The sequence below is a fragment of the Salmo salar genome, chromosome 08 (assembly GCF_965601325.2).
Source record: "Salmo salar chromosome 08, fSalSal1, whole genome shotgun sequence".
Taxonomy (NCBI): Eukaryota; Metazoa; Chordata; class Actinopteri; order Salmoniformes; family Salmonidae; genus Salmo; species Salmo salar.
The window spans coordinates 19,503,965-19,520,049 of record NC_138298.1 but is presented as its reverse complement, the minus strand read 5'-3'; the positions used below and the strand labels follow the sequence as shown (position 1 = coordinate 19,520,049).

Sequence of the window (16,085 nt, the reverse complement as noted above, 5' to 3'; positions counted from 1 at the left end):
CTGGATGAGCATTTTCTTGTTTGCTTATGGCCTTATAAAGCTCGTTGAGTGCGGTCTTAGTGCCAGCATCGGTTTGTCATGGTAAATAGACAGCTACGAAAAATATAGATAAACTCTCTCGGTAAATATTGTGGTCTACAGCTTATCATGAGATACTCTACCTAAGGTGAGTACTTCCTGCTTTAGTTTTTGCTTGTAAGCAGGACTCAGAAGGATAGAATTATGGTCAGATTTGCCAAATGGAGGCTGAGGGAGAGCTTTGTACGCATCTCTGTGTATGGAGTAAAGGTGGTCTAGAGTTTTATTTCATCTGGTTGCACATGTAACATGCTGGTAGAAATGAGGTAAAATGGATTTAAGTTTCCCTGCATTAAAGTACCCGGACACTAGGAGCACCGCCTCTGGATAAGCATTTTCTTGTTTGCTTATGGCCTTATACAGCTCGTTGAGTGCGGTCTCAGTTCCAGCATCGGTTTGTCGTGGTAAATAGACAGCTACGAAAAATATAGATAAACTCTCTCGGTAAATATTGTTGTCTACAGCTTATCATGAGATACTCTACCTAAGGCGAGCAAAACCTCAAGACTTCCTTAATATTAGATTTTGTACACCAGCTGTTACTGACAAATAGACACAGACTGCCACCCCTTGTCTTACTAAAGGCAGCTGCTCTATCTAGCCAATGCACGGAAAACTCAGCCAGCTGTATGTTACCCATGTCGTTGTTCAGCCCACTACTCGATGAAAGATAAGATATTACAGTTTTTAATGTTCTGTTGGTAGTATAGTCTTGATCACAGCTCATCCAGTTTATTATCCAATGATTGCACGTTGGCTAATAGGACTGATGGTAGAGGCGGATTACCCACTTGCCGTTGAATCCTTACAAGGCACCCCGACCTACGTCCCCAATATCTCTGTCTCTTCTTTATGCGAATGACAGGGAATTGGGCCTTGTCCGGTGTCTGAAGTAAATCCTTTGCGTCCGATTCGTTTAAAGAAAAATTCTTTCTCCAGTACCTCGGTCTTGTCTTGATTTAGCTGGAGGAAGTTGTGAGCCATCCAAGTATTTAAATCACTAATACAGTCTAATAATGTATCTGTGAAGTTAAAATCCTCTTGTGACACAGAAATGTAAAGTTGTGTATCGTCTGTGTAGCAGTTAAAATCAATGCTGTGCTTTCTGATAACGCTGCCAAGGGGTAACATGTACTTTATAAACTGAACAGCACCAGACCCAAAATCGAACCTCGTGGACGCCACAGCGCCTATTTTGACTCTCGACCAGTAAATAGGTCCTAAACCAATTTAGAACTGGAGCAGAGAGGCCAACCCACCTTTCCAGTCTTTTCAGAAGGACATCATGGTCAACCGTGTCGAGTGCAGCACTTAAATCCAAGAGTACAAGGACAGAGAGCTGTTTGGCATCTGTGTTGGCTCTAAGATCATTTACCACTTTAAGTAAGGCTGTCTCTGTGCTGTGAAGGGCACGAAAAACAGATTGGAATTTTTGAAAAATACAGTTGGCACTTAAAAAAATTATTTATTTGTTTGAAAACCAATTGCTCCAGAGTTTTGCTTAAGAATGGAAGGTTGGAGATGGCCCGAAAATGGCTAAGAGTTGAAGAATCTAGATTACTTTTCTTCAGAAGGGGTTTCACCATAGCAGTTTTTAGTGCAGTTGGGAAAGTGCCTGTGAATAGTCAGTGATTAACAATAGCTTGCACTTCTTCACATATGCAATTAAAAACTGTTTTTAAGAAGGTGGTGGGGATAGGACCGAGAAGGCAGGTAGGAGATTTAAGTTGTGATATCACTTTACTGAGCATGTCTATGTCAAACAGGGGGGGGAAAAAATCCATAGTCCCTTTGTGTGGTAGGCGAGGGCACATATCAAACTTCTCATCAGGTCTTGCTTGACTGATACCCAGCCTAATGTTTGTTATCTTATCTCTGAAATATGCTGCAAACTCCTCACATTTAGATGTAGAGGAAAGTTCACATACTGTAGGTTCACGGGTGTAGGATGTATCACGCCGTCAAGGGTGTCGAGCAGAGCACTCTCAAATTATTCTGATTATAAGTGATCACGTTAGAAAAATGAGCCCGTCTGGTATTTCTAATTGCCTTGTTATAGAGTACCAGTCAAAAGTTTGGACACACATACTCGTTCGAGGGTTTTTCTTTATTTAAAAACATTTCTACATTGTAAAATAATAGTGGAGACATCAAAACTATGAAATAACACATATGGAATTATGTAGTAACCAAAAAAGTGTTACGCAAATCTAAATTATTTTAGATTCTTCAAAGTAGCCACCCATTGCCTTGATGACAGCTTTGCACACTCTTGGCATTCTCTAAACCAGCTTCATGAAGAATGCTTTTCCAACAGTCTTGAAGGAGACCCCCATACCATGACACCTCCTCCTCCATGCTTCACAGTGGGAACCACACATGCAAAGATCATCCATTCACCTACTCTGCGTCTCACAAAGGCACAGTGTTTGGAACCAAAAATCTTAAATTTGGACTCATCAGACCGAAGGACAGATTTCCATCAGTCTAATGTCCATTTCTCGTGTTTCTTGGCCCAAGCAAGTCTCTTTGTAACGCTTGGACGTCGTGGGTGTGGAGTCAGGCGCAGGAGGCAGAAAAATGTTTGGTACAATATATATTTAATAAGTACCACAAAAGAGAAATATGCCCAAACAGCAGGGCGTAACAAAAACCCAAAGTCCAACAACACGATACACTACACAAACACAGTGAAAACATGTAACAAGCCCGCACACAGAACAGGTGGAGAGGCGGGCTTAAATAACACCACTAATTACCTAAATGAACACAGGTGCAACTAATAAAGACATAACTAACAGAAAAACGAAAAGGGGATCGATGGCAGCTAGTAGGCTGGTGACGACGACCGCCAAGCGCCACCCGAACAGGGAGAGGAACCACCCTCGGCAGTAGTCGTGACACTCTTCTTCTTATGGGTGTCCTTTAGTAGTGGTTTCTTTGCAGCAATTCGACCATGAAGGCCTGATTGACGCAGTCTCCTCTGACCAGTTGATGTTGAGATATGTCTGTTACTTGAACTCTGTGAAGCATTTATTTGGGCTGCAATTTCTGAGGCTGGTAACTCTAATGAACTTATCCTCTGCAGCAGAGGTAACTCTGGGTCTTCCTTTCCTGTGCCAGTTTCATCATAGTGCTTGATGGTTTTTGCAACTGAAAAAAGTTCTTGACATTTTCCCGGATTGACTGGCCTTCATGTCTTAAAGTAATGATGGACTGTCGTTTCCCTTTGCTTATTTCAGCTATTTCTTGCAATAATATGGGCTTGGTTTTTTACCAAATAAGGCTATCTTTTGTATACCCCGCTACCTTGTCACAACACAACTGATTGTCTCAAATGCATTAAGAAGGAAAGAAATTCCACAAATTAACTTTTAACAAGGCACACCTGTTAATTGAAATGCATTCCAGGTGACTACCTCGTGAAGCTTGTTGAGAGAATGCCAAGAGTGTGCAAAGCTGTCATCAAGGCAAAGGGTGGCTACTTTGAAGAATCTCAAATATAAAATGTATTTTGATTTGTTTAACACTTTTTTGTTTACTACATGATTCCATGTGTTATTTCATAGTTTTGATGTCTTCACTAGTATTCTACAATGTAGAAAATAGGAAAAATAAAGAAAAACCCTTGAATGAGTGTGTCCAAACTTTTGACTATTACTGTACAGTATATGCCAAGTTGCTCTCTCAGAATATCATAATGGACCTGCAACTTTGACTTTCTCCACTTCCGCTCTGCCTTTCTGCAATTTCTCTTTAGTTGATTTTTTTCTTCACTCATCCAAGGGGCTCTCAAAGGGGCTCTCCTAACATAATTATAATAATTTGACTACAACTCAGCCCCAACATAGATTTATTTGAAAATAGCAATCATTTCATAACTTGATTACATGTAGACACAATCACACACAGTGCATTCAGACCCCTTGACTTTTTCCACATTTTGTTACTTTACAGCCTTATTCTAAAATGGATTAAATAAACACAAAATCTCATCAAACTACACACAATACCCTATAATGACAAAGTGAAAACGGGTTTTTAGAAATACTTGCAAGTGTATTAAAAATATGAAACAGAAAAACCTTATTTACATAAGTATTCAGACTCTTTGCTATGAATCTTGAAATTGAGCTCAGGTGCATCCTGTTTCCATTGATAATCCTTGAGATGTTTCTAACGCTGGATTGGAGCCCACCTGTGGTAAATTCAATTGATTGGACATGATTTGGAAAGGCACACACCTGTCTATATAAGGTCCCATAGTTGACAGTGCATGTCAGAGCAAAAACAAGCCATGAGGTCGAAGGAATTGTCCGTAGCGCTCTGAGACAGGATTGTGTCACAGGTCTGGGGAAGGGTACCAAAAAATGTCTGCAGGATTGAAGGTCCCCAAAAACACAGTGACCTCCATCATTCTTAAATGGTTGAAGTTTGGAACCTCCAAGACTCTTCCTAGAGCTGGCCGCCAGGCCAAACTGAGCAATCGTGGGAGAAGGGCCTTGGTCAGGGAGGTGACCAAGAACCTGATGGTCACTCTGAATGAGCTCCAGAGTTCCTCTGTGGAGATGGGAGAACCTTCCAGAAGGACAACCATCTCTGCAGCACTCCACCAATCAGGCCTTTATGGTAGTGGCCACCCGGAAGCCACTCCTCAGTAAAAGGCACATGACAGCCCGCTTGGAGTTTGCCAAAATGGACCTAAAGGACTCAGACCATGAGAAACAAGATTCTCTGGTCTGATGAAACCAAGTTTGAACTCTTTGGCCTGAATGCTTAAGTCCTCTTCTGGCTGTGCCGGGTGGAGATTATAACAGAACATGGCCAAGATGTTCAAATGTTCATAAATGACCAGCATGGTCAAATAATAGTAATCACAGTGAACAGGTCAGGGTTCCATAGCCGCAGGCAGAACAGTTGAAACTGGAGCAGCAGCATGGCCAGGTGAACTGGGGACAACAAGGAGTCATCATGCCAGGTAGTCCTGAGGCATGGCCCTAGGGCTCAGGTCCTGAGAGAGAGAGAGAGAGAGAGAGAGAGAGAGAGAGAGAGAGAGAGAGAGATTAGAGAGAGCATACTTACATTCACACAGGACACATAAGACAGGAGAAATACTCCAGATATAACATACTGACCCTATCCACTTCTATCTATGCTGAGGTGCTTCTATTTAGTCCTTGTCTGCACTGTGTGTAACATGACATATAAATGCCACTAATCTTTTATTCAACATGATAGGATATGATACAATATAAATTATATTTACTAATAGTTAATATGATACAATCATGGTCACATAGCAATGTGGCTCTTCCACCCTTTTCATCCAGTGACTGTGTCCCATCTTACATTGAATTAATTTTATTGGACATATTTAAAATACATATAAAGTTGCGTCATTCATCTAAGCACAACAATACATCCCTTAAAAATTACAGATGATTTAAAACACACTAAAGTCTACCAACCTTGCAATTATATTAGAGTCTAGACAGTCATGGACCCATAACAATGTGTTTATTTCGTCCATTCTTTTCCATCCTGTCCCACCATACCCCTGCCTCAGTCTCCAGACAGGTCAATCTGCTCCCAGACAACTTTATTAAACTGGAATGACTTTCACTCAGAAGAATTTCTCTCGCTCTGTTCTCCAGTGTTTTGTTTCCCCTACCTTCTCCAGTACAATGCACTCCTCAGAACCCAGCATTCCAAAATAATGTTTTTGTGTGCGTGTGTGTGTGTGTGCCAATGTGTCTGCAACCTTGTGTGCACGTGTGTGTGTGTTAGTGGGTTACAAGGAGTAGTTCAGGCTTTAGCCTCCTTCCCAAACTAATTACAGCCAGTGATGTTTGGCTTGTTTGCGGCTCAGAGGTTATTCCATTTTGATTTCCGGAGGAGAACACGGTATATGGATGTGAGGGAATATTGTGTTTATCGTGCCTGACATACCTGCCATCCATCCGGGTCTCAGTATACTCTCTCTCTCTCGCTTTCTCTCTCTCTCGCTCTCGTTCTGTCAGTGAGTGCACTTTGTAATTGGAATGCAGCCCTTTCTTCCTTGACTGGAAACCATGGCAACGATAAAAATAGTTCCCAAGCAAAATTGCAATGAGTCTTCTTACAGAGGTGGGAGGTGGGAACCAGACATTTGTTTTAATCTGTGTGTTTTTTGAGTCGTTGGTGTTATTTTGTATTGAGAATTCACATGTGTACAATAAGCACACAAATGAAGCAAAAGTGTAAATATTACACAGTGGTGCCCCCATTCTGTCTAAATGTTAAAAGCTCTGATTCAGAGTTGTCTGGTCCAGTTACTTAGGGGAGAGTGGGGTAACACGGAACCCAAACCGGCTGCGCGCGTGCGTCATCGTGCGATAAATGTATTTTGTCCCCCTACACCAAACGCGATCACGACACGCAGGTTAAAATATCAAAACAAACTCTGAACCAATGACATTAATTTGGGGACAGGTCGAAAAGCATTAAACATTTATGGCAATTTAGCTAGTTAGCTTGCACTTGCTAGCTAATTTGTCCTATTTAGCTAGCTTGCTGCTGCTAGGAAATTTGTCCTGGGATATAAACATTACGTTGTTATTTCACCTGAAATGCACAGGGTCCTCTACTCTGACAATTAATCCACACATAAAAACGGTCAACCAAATCGTTTCTAGTCATCTCTCCTCCTTCCAGGCTTTTTCATCGTTGAACGTATATGGTGATTGGCATCTAAACTTTCATAGTATTACCACGACAACCGACAACAGTTCATCTTTCAATCACTCATGTGGGTATAACCAATGAGGAGATGGCATGTGGGTACCTGCTTCTATAAACCAATGAGGATGGGAGGTGCAGGACTTGCAGCGTGATCTGCATCAGAAATAGAAAGGACTTCTATTTTAGCCCTTGGCAACGCAGACGCTCATTGACGCGCGCGAGCAGTGTGAGTGCAATAATTGAATAACATAGATTCCTACATTTATTTTGCAACGCGAGCGCACCCGACGTGAGCGGTGTAGTCAGGGTATTAGGAGAGAATTTTTGTACATTCAGCATCACTCTGTTAATGAATTATAGTATTATTTCTAGCAAAGATATCTACATATATTTCGAAGAATCTTTTAACACAGGCTTAACACCAAACAAACACTTTGTACTTTTTAAAATTAACATAGGCCAGGGCTGTTGTAACCTCATATCCCACCATAAATGCATTGCATTACACTTGGGAAGAAAACAATTTTCTCAACTTGCCATTGGCTCAACTTACCCCAAGACAAACATTTAGACTTTATTACCCCACACAGCTACAAGGATGCACTTTCATGCTAGGTTTAGGACCTCACATTGAAGCTTATAGAGACCCAAACTGATGTATAGAACACTCTTAAGATGATCTACTTTGGTTAAGAAGCATCATGAAACCTCTAACACAATAAATGATTTTGACTTTTTGGACCAAACTTGCTTACCACTTTTTCCATGTGGTTTCTTCCTTCATAGACTCCATGAAATGATGACCTCTTCATAAATATTTGGTCAAATTATACATTATGTGTATGGTTTCCTAAAAACAAGGGTGACTCAACTGACCCCTTTGGCTCAACTTACCCCACTCTCCTCTACTGTCACAGAGTATGGATGTCTGACAGTTAGCCTGCATATGATAGCTGTTAGACTGACAATCTATTGACACTGGTTGTATCTCATATTGAACAGATATCATCAAAGCATCTCGAGGAATTTTACCTCGTCCTGTGAGTTGTACGCTAAAAGAAATTGTTTCTCATGAACGCATGGGAGTCATTCATAAACCCCTCATATTTCTACTGATATGAGAGGTTAATGAACATCTACACTTGTCCTCTGAGGAGGCCATTTTCTGAAGACTGGAGGAATCTCTCCACGTGTCAATGAAGCCTGTAAAGCCAGCTTGACCATTAACCTGAGGCGCCACAGGAAAGCACCCTGCTTCGTTTTGATATGGCAGAGCAGGGAGAGAGGTGGAGCGCTCACACACACAGCGGGAGAGAGGAGGAGACGCGGAGGAGAGGTGAAATGTCCCAGGATCCTTTCCAAACAGTCAGCATGACCACTCTAATTCTAATCAAGCTGCCAAGTTTGAAAGAAGGAGGGGTGAGAGAGGGAGGGAAAGAGGGGAGAGGAATGAGAAAGAATGGAGGGACATGAAGAGATAAAGAGAGGCATAGGGAGGAAGAGAGAGCAAGGGAGAGAGTAAGGGAGAGGATAGCAGACTGAAGGGGTTCAGAGTAGCACTACTGACACCTGCCCTCTTCCTTCCTCTTCTTTCTAGCTCTTCCTTTGATGCAGGAAAAGAGGGGTATTGAGCGGAGTGCTCTGGAAATAGGATTCCTTTCAGTCCCTCCACTCAAAGAGGCTTATAATGTGGCCCTGCCAAGCAGACAAAGTGGGAATCCACTTCAAGTGTGGACAGAGGGACAATAAGTTGTCTGTATTAGTGTCTTGCAACAAACAGAACACAAACCCATCTACACAACCATTTCAACAACAATATCCTCACTCTGAACTCAGTCCACAATAACTCAGGGCTTTGAAATTGAAAGATACCTGTGATTCCTTTCTGGAACAATAGGAAAAACAAAGTGTGATTTTTCTTTTCTTTCTTTACTTCAGTGCTTACAACTAGGGTTGCAAAATTCCGGGAACTTTCAATAAATTCTCTGATTTCTCCCGAAATCCTAGAATCAGGAGGGAATAAGCAGGATATCCAGAATCATCCAATCAGGTATTCTGGAGAACCAGAAAATATATTAAATGTTGCCGAAATTTTGCAACCCTACTTACAAAACACGTTTTGTTGAGTTACAAAGGTTTTGCGGGCCTTGCTTAGAACACATAGCTAGCAGGCTGACAGAAAGCTTTTGAAGTAATGTACTGAGGTATTATTTCTGTTCCATCTCCATTCAGGTATGGATGTGTGGGGGCAGTATGTATGACGTACCATGCTCCCGAGTAGGACATATCTACAGGAAATACGTCCCCTACAAAGTGCCGTCTGGAACAAGCCTAGCCAGAGTAAGTTAGACTGACCAGTCAGTACACTGCTTCCATCAACTGGTTATGGCTAACATGCGGCCATTTTGACTGGTTGACTATCAGCACATGGCTGATAGTCAAACTGAGGATGTAGGTCCAGACATCTATCTGATTTAAGATGAGGTCTGACTAACTCGGCGCACTGTGACCTGTGCTGTGATAAGCTAAACTCACAGACAGTCCATCGCCTTACCCCATCTCTCCCTCACTGTCTCTCTCCCTTATCTCAGAACCTGAAGAGGGTGGCTGAGACATGGATGGATGAGTACACAGAGTTCATCTACCAGCGTCGTCCAGAGTACCGCCACCTGTCCACCGGGGACCTGACAGCCCAGAAGGAGCTGAGAAGACACCTTAAGTGTAAAGACTTCAAGTGGTACATGAACGCTGTGGCCTGGGACCTGGCCAAGTACTACCCCGCTGTGGAGCCGCTGCCTGCCGCCTGGGGAGAGGTAGGAAGTTAGGAATACACACAGAACCACCACACACACACATACACACACACACACACATACAAGAGCACGTATGCACACAGACAGAGCAAACGCACCTACAGAACGAATGAACACACTCGCAAGAGCCGGTACACACACGAACAGAAAAGCATACAAAGGCATATAAAACCATATGTGATTACCTTAGAATCCAAAATGAAATGTCAGGTCATGTTTTCGAGGTCACTTACTGAGGCATTGATACAAATAATAGGACTTCTCACAATACTTAGGCCTACATAAACCCACTGTCTTACATGCCACCAATAACAGCTAAGTCTGAGCAGTATCCACAGGCTGATTTGGTTTCTTGCGTATTTTTAGCTGGTATTGTAATGAATGAATCTATTTCCAGACACCAATACATCAGCTAAGAGACAGTCCCTGAATGCCTCCACAGGTGTGTCACGGAAGGCTATTATTCTACCAGAGCTGTATCCCAAATGGCACCCTATTCCCTTTATAGTGCATTGCTTTTGATCATGGCCCAGAATAGTGCACTATATAGGGAATAGGGTGCCATTTGGGACTCTTCCATGTTCATTGATTTATGAATGTCTGGTGCTCGCTGAAACGTAATGCGTTTCTCATATGGGACAGGCAGCCAGCTGCCTGCTAATGAAATGTTTTAGAGTAGACAGTGTCACAAAACGGACACAGCTGGACTGCCTGCTTCACTACCCCCAGAAACCATAAGTAGCAGATTTTACTTTACATTGAACATAAACATGACATGCAGTTTGCTGCATCGTATTCTGAGATATATATAATGCCTCTCTGTGTTACTTGTGAAGGGATGGGGCTGGAGATGGCCTTGGCATTTTATTACTATCTCACTCTATCTGTTCTCTGGCACACACACACACACACACACACACACACACACACACACACACACACACACACACACACACAATCTCACTCTATCTGTTCTCTGGCACACACACACACAATCTCACTCTATCTGTGCTCTGTGAGGATGGGATCTAGCCTCAGGCAATCATACCCATAAATGCAGGAGCTGGAATCAGGTTGCCTGGAATCCACACTCGTATGCTCCGTTCACCATTTACAGTTGAAGTCGGAAGTTTACGTACACCTTAGCCAAATACATTTAAACTCACGTTTTTTCACAATTTCTGACATTTAATCTCAGTAAAAATTCCCTGTCTTAGGTCATTTAGGATCACCACTTTATTTTTAGAATGTGAAATGTCAGAATTATAGTAGAGAGAGTGATTTATTTCAGATTTTATTCCTTTCATCACATTCCCAGTGGGTCAGAAGTTTACATATACTCAATTAGTATTTGGTAGCATTGTCTCTTCCCACAATAAGTTGGGTGAATTTTGGCCCATTCCTCCTGACAGAGCTGGTGTATCTGAGTCAGGTGTGTAGGCCTCCTTGCTCGCACACGCTTTTTCAGTTCTGCCCACAATTTTTCTATGGGATTGAGGTCAGGGCTTTGTGATGGCCACTAAAATACCTTGACTTTGTTGTCCTTAAGCCATTTTGCCACAACTTTGGAAGTATGCTTGGGGTCATTGTCCATTTGGAAGACCCATTTGCGACCAAGCTTTAACTTCCTGACTGATGTCTTGAGATGTTGCTTCAATATATCCACATAATTTTCCATCCTCATGATGCCATCTATTTTGTGAAGTGCACCAGTCCCTCCTGCAGCAAAGCATTGTGATGCCACCCCCGTACTTCACGGTTGGGATGGTGTTCTTCAGCTTGCAAGCTTCCCCTTTTTCCTCCATACATTACATTTACATTTTAGTCATTTAGCAGACGCTCTTATCCAGAGCAACTTACAGTAGTGAATGCATACATTTCATACATTTTTTTCTCCGTACTGGTCCCCCATGGGAATCAAACCCACAACCCTGGCATTGCAAACACCATGCTCTACCAACTGAGCCACACGGGACCCAGGCTAAGAACACATAACGATGGTCATAATGGCCAAACAGTTCTCTTTTTGTTTCATCAGACCAGAGGACATTTCTCCAAAAAGTACAATCTTTGTCCCCATGTGCAGTTGCAAACTGTAGTCTGGCTTTTTTATGGCGGTTTTGGAGCAGTGGCTTCTTCCTTGCTGAGTGGCCTTTCAGGTTATGTCGATATAGGACTCGTTGTATTGTGGATATAGATACTTTTGTACCTGTTTCCTCCAGCATCTTCACAGGGTCCTTTGCTGTTGTTCTGGGATTGATTTGAACTTTTCGCACCAAAGTACGTTCATCTCTAGGAGACAGAACGCGTCTCCTTCCTGAGCGGTATAATGTCAAGGAAAGAGGCACTGAGTTTGAAGGTAGACCTTGAAATACATCCACAGGTACACCTCCAATTGACTCAAAGGATGTCAATTAGCCTATCAGAAGCTTCTAAAGCCATGACATCATTTTCTGGAATTTTCCAAGCTGTTTAAAGGCACAGTCAACTTAGTGTATGTAAACTTCTGGCCCACTGGAATTGTGATACAGTGAAATATAAGTGAAATAATCTGTCTGTAAACAATTGTTGGAAAAATTACTTGTGTCATGCACAAAGTAGATGTCCTAACCGACTTGCCAAAGCTATAGTTTGTTAACAAGAAATGTGTGGAGTGGTTGAAAAACAAGATTTAATGACTCCAACCTAAGTGTATGTAAACTTCCTACTTCAACTGTAAATAGTGGGGACTCCAGGCTAAGAATCAGGTATTCATGGAGATTGTTTCCCAACCAGTTTTTTTCCATAGGGACGTTGGGTGCAGGAGTAGTTTTAATCATCACTGATAGATGGTTAGATGGACCTGGGATACATCATTTACTAATTAATTCATCCTATTTGCCGGAAGGAAACCACATCCTCCTCTCAAGCCACTGAAATATTTCAGAAACCTCACGGCGAACACGTTGTACGTTAATATGGAAAATGAAATTCATTTTGCATTACATATAATTGGATTCCTCGCTCTGCCTTCTTTCAGAAAATCTCACTTTCTATGTTTTTCTGACGTCCTGGCCCCTGGGTCAGGGTACTAATGATAATAGGTAGAATGGAAGGCCGTCTCCGCGGTGACCCACCTTTCCCACTCTCCGCTGTTCACGTCTACAAGGCCATTAGCACAAATTGTACAAGCACACACACAACACAAGTCCACTTATTACCATCCCCGCTGATTAACCACCCCTTCCGTATTAGCCAGAGGTGAAAATGGATAGTAAATAACAAGTGAAGCGGTGTATCTCTTGATGAGAAAATGTTTGCACAGTAGGTAAATATCTCCTCTTTCCTCCACCGGGTGAGGATGATAGTAATTTTATCGTCAGGCTGACAGCTTCATGTGCCATCTCTTCTCTGGCTCTCACCCTGCCTGTCACCCCGCTGTCACCCCACCTGATCTATGGAACTATAAAGATCTCTCATTGGCTATTCAAGCCCAGATTGCAAGGGAGGAGAGGGAGAGAGAAGAGAGAGGGGGGAGACCGACAGAGAGAGAGAGAGAGAAGGGGATAAGATAAGAGGGACAAAGAGAGAGTGAGATTGTGAGATAGACATAGAGGAGAGAGAGCTCAGATTAAACTTCCTCTACATCTCTGGAAGATGACGATCAGGGGGTCAGCCTTCTCGACACCTCGGCCTTGGAGCTGTGCAGACTGGGTAAATAGGGGGCTGTCGATCTGACCCCCTCCCCACCATCCAATCTGCCTCCCTCCCCACAACTCCACACCGCGGCTCCTTCAATAGGTCTAAATCACTTCAAGTGATGCAATCATCAGGCCTTTTGATTCGGCTCTAACTGTGTCTCTAGATCAGCGCTGGCATGTTGATAGGCATGGCATCAGGGATAAGCACTGTGTTTTGCTCCTGGGCCCATTTCAGACAGATGAGGCTTGGGAAAAGTGGAGAGTAAAGGCCCGTTATGCAGTACAATTCGCAGACCATTATTGGTCTTTCAGAGCGATCAGCAGTATACTCCTAATGACCCTGTGGTTAAATGCACTTTGTCGATGCGGGCGGCAGGCTGAGGGAGTTTGATTATTTGAAGTTTCAAAATTGCAATGCAGGTGGGTATTATTTTGCATTTCCAACTGCACTTCTGGCAAAACTTTTTGCTTTATTACACGATAATGCTGCTCCACGGGTGCCTGGTAGGCACAAAAGTGCCAAGTTTGTTTGTAGCATTTAAAGGACTAAACTCTTATTAATGTTTGCCATGTAAAATACTGTAGAACTTTGCAGCATAGATTTGTATTATTGGTATGTATCATCCTTTTGGAGTAGTGTCCGATTGAATCAGGTCTACGTCAGGAAAACAGCGTTTCCCTGTCTTTTCTCATTGGCTGCATCCTAGAGAATATAAGTAATCTTATCTCAGAGTAGAAGTATGCGTGGGTGACGATGTGACCTTGCAGAAATGGGGCTGCCTGTAGAAAATTGGTCACATCTGACCTGAACCTAATGGATGTTTCTGTTGTTGTTCAAGAGGAAAGGTGAAATCACTTGTCTTGAATATTTCACTCCTTCATGATGGGAAAAGGGGAGAGCCTCTCTCGTTTAGATGCAGGAGCAACCAAAGAGGCAGAAAGCACTGAGGCAAGAAATGTGTCGCCATTTTGTAGAGAATTTATCTGTCATTCCGTTAGTTTCGTTTTTGTTGCTCCACAAAAGAAACATAGGTTATCCTGACCCAAATAAAATCCGTAATCTGTACTCTGTTATTAGAAAAACATGCACAACATTGATGAGAGCTGACATTGAGTTGGTATACATTTTTATAATCAAATTTTTTTGAGCCAACCATAACGTTGTTGTCAGACATTCTCCACACTAACAGTCAAACAATCACCATTATTTGCTACAGCCCTAGCTAATGTCTTTGGCCCCATCTAGTGGCGAGCAGGGGTAACAACATTTATAAGAGAGTCAACCCTGTGCAAAACACCTCTGAGTATTCCATCCCTGGTCTCCTTCCTGTCAAATACAGTGTCTCACTCTGACCCTGTAGGACCTCCTCTCTCCAACCATTCCTCTCGCTCTCTCTCTATCTATCTCTCACACACTCTAACTCACTCTCCCCCTCTCTCCTCCTTTGTCCTCTCTCCTCTCTTCTGCCCTCGCCTTTCTCTCTCCTCTGAATGTGTTAGTGAGGGCCACAGAGACAGACAGAGACCAGACTACTTTAGATGCAGTGTTACTGGATTCATGCATTATTGAGCCATACTGTGACACGAGCCAAGCTCAGCCGAATGCTATAAAGAGAATTAGGCAAATGACACAGTCAATCAAATGTGTTTGAGAGCCAAGTAACTCTGAAACTTTGAAAGTTTTCACAGTAGGGGGTGCCTATTAACTCCGGCTTAGAGAGAGGAAGATGCTCCAGGAACGAATTAGCTTATCTCTTACGGTCACTGGTGAGAGTAGATCTTGTCAGCAAACTGTGAGAGCTTTGATACCATGTCAGATCATACGCTGTTACTTAAAACCACATACTGTGTATAGATAGTTGGCTGCTTGTACTAAGTTACTGTGTACAGTGTGTTTGGAAGTTTGCCATGGATTCCACTCACTATACACTGGAGTCCTGTGATCAGAGCGTTGAGGATTAGAGAGAAGCCGGAGTATCTCATCCTGTGGTCTCTACATCTATAGATCTATATTGCATGGTGTTTGTGTGTGTGTGTGTGTGTGTGTGTGTGTGTGTGTGTGTGTGTGTGTGTGTGTGTGTGTGTGTGTGTGTGTGTGTGTGTGTGTGTGTGGTGTGTGTGTGTGTGTGTGTGTGTGTGTGTGTGTGTGTGTGTGCGGGTGTGCGGGTGTGCATGCGTGCAAGTCTTCACCGAGGCCTCCCTTTCGCTGTTTTTGGGAGGCTTCAAAGTGTGTGTGTGTTTGGTTTTAACTGAGCCCTCTCTCTCTTTGTGTCCTTGTAGATTCGTAACGCTGCATCAGGTCTGTGTATAGACTCCAAGCACGGCCCCACAGGGACAGAGCTGCGACTGGACGCCTGTCTGAAGGAGGGGGCTGAACGCACCTGGGCACACGAACAGGTAGGTACAACCGGAGCCGTGTACTGTATAGTAGGGTGTAGGTGTAGTCTATACTACATTATACTGTATAGTAGGGTGTAGGTATAGTCTATACTACATTATACTGTATAGTAGGGTGTAGGTGTAGTCTATACTACATTATACTGTATAGTAGGGTGTAGGTATAGTCTATACTACATTATACTGTATAGTAGGGTGTAGGTGTAGTCTATACTACATTATACTGTATAGTAGGGTGTAGGTGTAGTCTATACTACAATATACTGTATAGTAGGGTGTAGGTGTAGTCTATACTACATTATACTGTATAGTAGGGTGTAGGTATAGTCTATACTACATTATACTGTATAGTAGGGTGTAGGTGTAGTCTATACTACATTATACTGTATAGTAGGTT

At 42.7% G+C, this 16,085-nt stretch overlaps 1 protein-coding gene across 2 annotated transcripts in view; it reads left to right on the top strand.

Moving 5' to 3' along the window:
* The window catches only part of LOC106610173 (polypeptide N-acetylgalactosaminyltransferase-like 6), a 235,935-nt gene that overhangs the window by 214,202 nt on the left and 5,648 nt on the right, over positions 1–16,085 (top strand). For both annotated transcript variants that reach the window (XM_045722724.2, XM_045722723.2), the window contains exons 9-11: positions 9,031–9,138; positions 9,390–9,611; positions 15,572–15,688. In XM_045722724.2, the coding sequence (XP_045578680.1) occupies positions 9,031–9,138; positions 9,390–9,611; positions 15,572–15,688 (447 nt within the window). The remainder of the gene's footprint in view (positions 1–9,030; positions 9,139–9,389; positions 9,612–15,571; positions 15,689–16,085) is intronic.